At 37.2% G+C, this 9,203-nt stretch overlaps 1 protein-coding gene across 1 annotated transcript in view; it reads left to right on the top strand.

Annotated features, from left to right (window-relative positions):
- Positions 1 to 9,203, top strand: part of LOC107098146 (tetratricopeptide repeat protein 39A-like) — a 34,514-nt gene that overhangs the window by 2,446 nt on the left and 22,865 nt on the right. The window contains exons 2-6 of the mRNA XM_015395631.1: positions 2,967 to 3,071; positions 3,584 to 3,715; positions 7,278 to 7,336; positions 7,564 to 7,631; positions 7,846 to 7,910. Of these exons, the coding sequence (XP_015251117.1) occupies positions 2,967 to 3,071; positions 3,584 to 3,715; positions 7,278 to 7,336; positions 7,564 to 7,631; positions 7,846 to 7,910 (429 nt within the window). The remainder of the gene's footprint in view (positions 1 to 2,966; positions 3,072 to 3,583; positions 3,716 to 7,277; positions 7,337 to 7,563; positions 7,632 to 7,845; positions 7,911 to 9,203) is intronic.

The raw sequence follows: 9,203 nt of genomic DNA, 5'->3' as shown, positions 1-9,203 counted from the left end.
GAAAAACTCCCTTTTAACAGGAAGAAACCTCCAGCAGAACCAGGCTCAGTGTGAGCGGCCATCTGCTGAGGCCGACTGGGGTTCAAATGGTTAAATGATACCCCTTTCCCATTGGGAATGCTGAATACAAACTTATACAACAGAATATAGTTAAACCCAGTGACGCTCTAATTTATATGTTGTCAAGACATGTCTAAAGATATTTTTAAGATGTTTTTTCACCTTTTATTAGTTGCCAAATTGAAAATATTAAACTGCAACACGTGTAATGGTCAATGATAACCTGTATCTTTAGGGAAACAAAAGCTTGCCAAAGGTTCCTAGCTCCACACTGAATGTGTAATACTAGTACTGATGGATTTTTTTTCTTTCTTTCTTTTTTCTAGTGTTTTAATGTCACTGCACTAACACAAGTACAGAGCTACAAAATTAACTCTCTGCATTTAACCCATCCCCTTGGGGAGCAGTGGGCTGCCATTGTGCGTTGCCTGGGAAGCAGTGTGGGGTTCCTCAGGGACCCAGAGTGGCAGTCTGTGGGAGTTGGGCTTGAACTCAGAACCTCTGGATTCCAAGCAAAATGCTCTAACCAGTAGGCCACAGTCCCACCTGCACATTATATCTTGGTTGTGTATCAAGTACAAAGGAATTGTTGCATATTTGCAACAATGGTTTCAAGGATAAATTCTAATACCTATTTTAGTCATAAATAAATGCATTTAAAACACTCCTTAGGTAAATTCACACTCTAAGGTCTGTGGTTCTTTCTCAACCAATCCACAGCTTTTACTGAGTCGATATTTTCAGTAATAATTGAGCGTGTTCTGCTGGACACCACCACACATAGATAAATAGAAAAAGTCACAAATTAAACCATAATTAAGAATTATGTTTCTCAACAATATCTGTTTGAAAAAAACAAGACAAACAGATGGTAATTTCACCCCTTTGTCATTTCTCAACTTTTAAGCGCAAAACTGATTACATACCAACCACCATAATTCAGTTTTTACCCACCTGGAAGTTATTTCCTACCAGCCTTGACAACCAGAAGTTATATTTTTTTCTACACTATGGGAAATTTCTAGCATAATTCCTGTACATAATAAATACCAACAGGATGTCACTTAGTATTGGGTATGAATATGGTTGTTTTCATTCAGTTTGTCATTGTGTTTGATATTTGATAATTTTTATTGGTATTTATCCCGTTTACTTTTGAAAACACTTCACAAATTAATCAGTCTTTTAACCACACAGGTAAAAAACTGAACAAAATAAAAACATAAATGGAATGAACGGGTTACCAACCAGCAAAAAGACAAACGTTCAAGTAGGGAATATGACCTGATCAGAATAAGATACCTCTAAGTGATTCATCTAAGCTAAATAACCACAGTTCTTCAAAGTATATTATGATTTCAATTCTTTATTGTGGGTATAACCCTCCAAACTGAGGAGGAACCAGCGCATTGTCAGCTCAAACATCCTGTTTCAAGTGACTCCAGTTATATGGAAGGCCAGATTCACTTGACTTTTCGCAGCACACGAATGTAGCGACTGAAGCATTTGATTTTGATGCTATTTCTGTGTAAGGGTGCGTTCAGGAGCAACTAAAAAGTCGGGAATGTGAGGGATGCGCTTCAAGTGCATATTTGGTGTTTAGAGGGAAGTTGCACTGTGAGCACAGGCACGGTGGACTCTAAACTGTTCATTTGGCTTTCCATATCACACATAAAGCACCATGTATTTGCTTTTTGGCACGCTGAGTTGAACGGACAACAGGAACCAGTGTTAAATAATGTTCTGTTACCCATCACATATTTTACCTCATGGGAATATAGGTGTCCGAAATAGGGAGCTCATATGTCAAACGACCAGAACTGCAAACTCACAAGAAAATTCCCATTTTTCCCATGAACGTACCTTTACTCTTTATGCATGAGTGTGGCTATGCCAAAGCTCAGCCTTAACTGTGGCTATTATGCTCTCTATCATCCTTTTTAATGTGAAAACCTACTCTTCTGCCTAGTTGATTGTTTCCCAGAGTGAGCCACCTATGGAGCTAGTTTATGTTACCCTTTCTAACATAGAAATTTTTCATAGATCAGGGTGTTTTTGTTCCCTTTGTATGTCTACTTCTCTCTTCTTGAACCGCAGTCTTGGAAGATGTCCTCTCACACTGAGCCTGGTTTTACTGGATTCTGCTGGTTTAATCCTGTTAAAAGAATTGTTTTTCTTTGGACTGTCGCTGCATGCATGTGAGGGATTGCTGTTGAGGTAACAACATGATACAAGGGAATATCTACTGTGACTACATGCTCATCCAGGGGTAAAGAATCCTGGGTTTCATCAGATAGAAAACTTTGTACAAATCTGATTGAATTGTCTCTATAAAGTGCCTTGAGATGAAATGTGCTATGAATCTGCACTACATAAATAAATTGGACTCAATTGAATTATTACTTAAAACATATTTGGCCTCCTTGGCCTTCCTATACTTTTTTACATGGCAGTGTAGTCAGCATCTGGGAAAGGCAGTCTGTTTTTTAACCCTTGTTCTCAGGGCCCACTGTCCTTTTTGTTTTAGATGTGTCTTTACTCAAGCTCACCTGATTTAAATCATTGCTTTACCTCCTCAGCAGACATCAAACGCTCCAAAAGCTTCTTAATCACCTTTTCATTCAGGTCAGGTGTGTGGAGGCAGTGAAACACCTAAAACTTGTAGGACAGCGAGGACTGAGATCCAGGGTTAAGAAACCAGGAAAGCAAAAACTTTGCAGGAATAGTGCAAACACACACACACACACACACACACACACAAACACACACGTTTTATCTTCTGAATGCTCAATCAATATGTGATCCTGCATGTTTGTATATGCTGCCACATTACAGCCTCCCCTCCCTTCCCCCGACCTACTTCTGTATATCTCATCTGTTAATCTTTGCACCCATTTGTGTTGCAGCTCCTCCGATCAGACCCTGAAAGCGTGTCTGGATGAGTGCATGGAGGCCTTGGATCTCTTCCTTAACAACCACTTCAATGAGAGCCTGGAGAGGCTGCGCCCTAGGTAACACTAATCCCCAGCCAGATCCCTGAGGAGGAGGAGGAAGGGGGGCTTCAGCTGGCTCTCACCATTAAAAGTTGTATGTAAATCACGTGGTGGGGGGTGTTTCAGCAGATTCACGGTGGTGCGTTCAACAGCATGATTTAGCAGTAATTCAGCTTCCCTCTTGATCTTCAGAAGACTTTTGTGGTATAAGCTGTGAAACACAGGGCTGCCTGGCCGGCAGGCTTCAGGTCTCCAGGATATCGAGTGTTTGCTGAAGCTGACGCCCAAGGTCTGACTGATTCAACAGCCTTGCAGAACGTCAGCCGTGCAGTGCAAACACGTTGCATAGGCCACAGTGAACAGGAATGGAAGGGCTGATAGAAAGAATAGCGAGAGAAAGATATTTGCTCTTATCTTCCCTCTGCAGGAAAATGTGCCGGACATACAGTAGACGTACAGTAGCTAAACTGTGTTTGCTTACATTTAGAGGTGGAGGATGTTGATCCTGCAATCCTGTGTTGACTGTTTAGAGTCCATGAGAGTATGTACCACGCTCTTATCTACGCCACGGTACTGGAGATGCAGGCCATGATGACTTTTCAGCATGATGACATCACCAATGCAGGGAACACCATGAAGAGTGCCCAGGAGGTCTGTCAGAGGTCAGTTTTTACCACTTATCATATATAATCATCCTTTAAATACTTATTTTCCTGTGATGCTCGACATAAGGATAGAGGTGCAGCTACATCTTTTGCTCTACTGTGGCTGAATACTGCTTTGACTATATTTGCATAAATTAGACATTATTTCCTTGTAAAGATAGCATAAACTGTTAGATAGTCTGTTATGGCAAGTAAGAATGATGGTCGGTGTTGCTTTTAATCATATTATGATATGATTATGACATCATACATATTATGATGTAAATAGTTGATACTTTTTATGTGAGGAGGCGGTCAGGAGGAAAGTAGGATGGAGACTTATCAGAGCAGCACCCTACATTTGGTTTAAAAGCTCACTGTGGTATAGCCAGGCTATGGAGTGAATTTTGATCCATTATTGTTGCAAACAGAAAACACGTTCTGCATATGGAATATACAAGAAAAAATACAATCCAGAAAAGAAGCTTTGAAAATTTGCTGTTTTCTGAAATGTTTTTTTTTTGTTTTTGACGTTTTTCATATTGAATTAAGAAAAAAAATTATGTTTCAAATATCAAAAGTTAAAAAAAAGATGATTGAAAAAATATTTAAAGATATTGTGATTGATTTAAAACAAGTCTTAAAAGTTTAAACAGGAATTAATAAAATATTTAGACTTTTAAACCTCCCTCCAAAAATATAGAATCTGTGAAAAAGGCAAAGTTACCCTTAAACCTTTTTTTGATTAAGATGTTATTTTAAGTTTAATTTATAGTTTGCATTTTTGTCATATAAAAAAGTTTATTTTTCTTGCAACAATAATAGAAAAAAATCCATACCAGTCTGCTTGTCATTGCAAACTCACAAATTCAGTAACATTTAGCTTTGTAAGAGGTTCTAAAAGTTTTTTAATGGTTGCTCCAGCTCAGGACAGCATTTTTACTGTGTTGCACAGTGGTGACAAACCATGTAAATAAAATTTATCCACAGTTAATAATTAGAATTGAGTGATCTCGCAATGGAGAAATTAATTTGTGCATCTTAACCCGTCCTATTGGGGAGCAGTGGGCTGCCATTGTGCGGGGGTTGTGGGGATTGTACTGGATACTTGCAAATTTCTCAGAGCAAAAGCGCACTGCTCTAACCGCTAGGCCAACACTCCCCCTTAGTTAGTTTCATTCATAACAAAAATTTCCTGCATATACAACCAACAATTTTTAGTTAGTTGGTGTTTATTGATAATATTTAAAGAAGAGAGCTTCAGAAATGAGCTGGTTTGTTTTTGCTGAGAGATGACGCATCATTATCTTTAAAGAACAGTTTTTCTAACTTAAAGGTATTGTGGATTTTCGTGAATTTTTTAAAAGACATGCCCTCTCCATTTGTGCGAGAGCGTGCACAAGTCAATTTCTCCTTGTGCACGCTTTGTTTAAAGTATGCTGTGAGCTATGCTGTGTTGTATGAGCTATGTTTCTGTTTCTTCTCAGTCTTAAGCCCTAAATCCCTCAATCACTATATAGAGAGGGGACTATATAGTGGATGTTATAGTGAACTCAGTTAACTTACCGTTCGGACAGATGATCACTGCTTTTTGCTTGACGTTGGTCACGTAACTCCTCCAGTGCACAGTGCACGGTGGTCTGGCTGCTGACCCCACACTGTTAGTTTGCATATATTTGTTCCGACATTTCTGTGTCTTAGAGATAGACAAGTTCAGTTTGTAATGTTTGAAAAAGCTTCCTCAATTGTTAAAAAGTCATACAAAGTAGAGTGGGGGATATACAGAAACATCCATCTATTTTCTGACACGCTTAATCCTAAGTGGGGTCGAGAGGGTTTTTTTAAAATAAAATCCGTTGTAAAGCCAGTTATTTTATGTAAGAAACATGGTTCCCAGTGGTCTCTGAAGTCCTTGAAAGTCCTTCATTGATTTTGTTTGTTTTTTTTTTATCAGCAAACATTATTTTTTTGTTTGCTGATAAATAATAATTCCTGGGTTTCCAATATGCAGTCCGTGGTCTGTGGTTTTAGACAGTGTTTTGACACTACTGTGGTTTTTCAGTAGATTTTTTTTTTTCCTGTGCTGTGATGTTAAGAACAATAAGTTTCCACTTGTCTAGATTTGGTCAGGTTTCTCACAATAAGGTGTTTATCAATATCAAACTCAGTTACAACAGCACTTAAAGCTGTGTCACATGTATGTATCTATCCATACTCTGTAATCCATTGTATTGCAACGATATGTTCGATATCAATGTTATTTGAAGATAATAAAAATGATCTTAGATAATTGCAGATAATCTTACTGAACTTCTCAAGTTCAGGTCAAATGTACTTCAAGAATCTGTAACTTATGTGTAAATTGAACCCCAGGCAGTGTATATATAGGCAGATGGCCGCTCACACTGAGCCTGGTTCTGCTGGAAATTCTTTCTTTTCAAAGGGAGTTTTCCTCTCCACTGTCACTACAAGCATGCTTGGTGTGCGGGATTGCAGAGAGTCAATGAGTCGATGCAATCAGCTGGTTTTCCTTAGATAGAAAACGTTGAACCAATCTAACTGTATTATCTGGTTGAATTGTCTTTGTAAAGTGCCTTGAGATGACAGCTGATGCGCTATATAGATAAACTGAATTGAATGCAACCACTTTTACAGTTTGCTTGTCAAGTTTCTTGGTTTCAGTTATGTTTTAGATAGACTATTGTCACAATTATGTTATTAAGAATGAGTTATATACACGTAAAAAAAAAAGAGGATGACATGTGAGGATGAAATAAGCTGCAACATTTGAGGAGAAGGACATTGCCTTCAAGTATCCCAAGCTTCTTATGAGCTTATTATTGATTAAAAGGTCTCAATTTGATTAAATATTTTTTGTGGCCAGTTTGAAGTTTTTCTTTATCTTCTCAAATGTCTTGTTTCTAGAACTCTTGTTAAGCTAATTCAATTTATTTAAGCCAAAAAATTAAAATGTCTTTTTTTTTTCTTTTTGCTTGTTGTTTTGTTAATTCTGTCTGAGGCTGAGATTTCTTCACATAACCAGGATGATATTAGCAGTGCGCTAATCTGTTAAGATTGTTCTTTTTAAGTCCATCTTATATAGTTAGATGAGCAGACTCATTTCTCCTGTTGAGAATGTACCAGTTTACCACTAGATGGACCCAGTGAGCATTAGGAGCTCATTTGAGATATTGTTTTTATTTTATTAACCCCTTTGCAAAACATGTAAGGTGAATGGCTTCAAGAGTTCAACTAAACTAGTCTCATCGTCACAAGACATGTCCATGTAGGATGGATATGAATGTAGGCTTTTCTTTCATTGATTAAAATATACTACTTAGTTTTCATAAAATGTGTTTTTTATCATATTCATGACAAATTCAGCAGAGAACAACGGTTGGCAGAAAAAATTGAGTTTTATATTTAATGATTAAATGAGAATATACAAGAGGAGGGGTGTTTTCGTTCATTTGCATTAATTTCAAGTTTGATGTTTTTATTCTGATTATTTCGAACAGGAATCTTTGTCAATAAATCACACTGCAGTGTTGTAAAACCATCTGTTTTTACAATATTGAAGGTTTCGACGGAAAGCCCAGGGTTTGACAAACAAATCAGTCGGGGATTCGCTGTCAGAAGGTAAACAACTATTATACATTAATAAAGAATATTTATCCTTTCATCCAAGACAGATAAACTCAGAAATGTTTTAGCCAACATGAATGCCTGTCCTGTTTATGTTGAAACATGCTTTTTATATCCAAGTATTTAAAGGTTTTCTAACCAGAACTTACAGACATGACTGTGGTTGGTGTGAGTTCAGACATTTAACAGCTGACTGAATGTTTGTGTTGCTGTGTTTGCAGTGCAGCTCCATGCAGAGGTGTGTTATGCAGAGTGTCAACTCCAGAGAGCTGCTCTCACCTTCCTCCAGGTAAACCACAGCCGCTGCACTTAGTCAAACAGAAAGATAACTATATACCCCCCATATAAACACAGTGACAACACAGCCAGGGTTTCCTCTTACATTATCGTCTAAAGTTATTTTCCACTTTACTTCAGCTCAGTTCAACCAAATTCAATCCATAACTTTACATGACTTCACCTGTTTATGTTCTATCAAATGTCAAACACTGTTGTTCCCACAGGATGAGAGCATGGTGAGTTTTATCAAAGGTGGGATGAAAGTACGAAACAGTTACATGATTTACAAGTAAGTAATGATCAGAACATTAAACTAATACTGAGGGAATGTTTTACTTTGTGTGCTTTTTAAAGATAAAACCTGGTCTACCTGTAGAATAACAGTTTCCCGTCTTAAAAAGCATCACTGTTCAATTTAGAATACAGTTTTTTTAATTTGTAAGAAGATGGCTGGGTTTATTGGTTCATATTAAGTCCTACTGTGGTTTGAAGCAGCAGTTTGCACAAACAAGGAACTTATTTCAGAAAAAAACAAATAGATAAAAGCATGTTTGACACACAGGGCTCTGTATAAGTATTCATACAAATCAAACATTTTTTCAATTTTTATTTTCTCTCAAAAAAAAGAACTTAAACATGTTTTATTTAGTTAGATATCAGCTCAAATATCCATCCATCCATCTTCTACCTCTTACCCATCAGGATCATGGAGTTATGGAGGCTATTATCAGCAGTCTGTGGGTGAAAGGCAGGGTTCAAACCTGGACACATAAGCAGTCTATCACACGGCATCAACGCTAATATGTGAAATAAAAGAAAAATAAACATAAACCTGCAAGTTCTTTTTTTTTTTTACATAACTTCTGTGATAATAACTCAGTCATAAAGCCAACCTGAATGTAACTGAGTCTTTGAAAGACTTATAACTGTTGTTTTCAGATAAAACTCAATTTTATAGAGAAAAATTTGTTCTGTTAGTGAAAGAAAAGAACACATTTAAAAAAAAAACTAACTTAACTTTGAAAAAACTCTCAAAGAACAGGGCTTAGAGAATAATTTACATTTTTTTATGCAAATGTTTAACTTTTACTTTTACTGTGTATTCATTCATATATATACTTTGATAAACAAAAGGGAACGTTAACAATACAATATCAATTATCAATCAATTAAATCAAACTTCTATGAAATAAAACTGTCCACTTAAGAAGCAACATTGATTGACAATCAATTTCACATGCTGTTGTGCAAATGGAAATAATTTCAATTTCACATGCTGTTTTGCAAATGGAAATAATTGACAATTAGCCAGGGGCATTCAATAAAAGTGGTTCTGCAGGTGGAGAGCACAGACTGCTTCTCAAAACCAGTGCTTTCTTGTGGATGTTTTAATGTTGGTGATTCTTGCACAGTAGTGGTAGCATAAGACTCACACAAGTAGCTCAGGTAATGCAGCTCATCCTGGATGGCACATCAATGGGAGCTATGGCAAGAAGTTTTGCTGTGTCTGTCAGCATAGGGTCCAGAGGCTGGAGGCGCTACCAGGAAATTGGTCAGTACACCAGGAGACATGGAGGAGGCC

This window comes from Cyprinodon variegatus, unplaced genomic scaffold (assembly GCF_000732505.1).
Source record: "Cyprinodon variegatus isolate N-32 unplaced genomic scaffold, C_variegatus-1.0 Scaffold751, whole genome shotgun sequence".
Lineage (NCBI taxonomy): Eukaryota > Metazoa > Chordata > Actinopteri > Cyprinodontiformes > Cyprinodontidae > Cyprinodon > Cyprinodon variegatus.
This window is presented reverse-complemented; position numbering and strand designations above follow the sequence as displayed.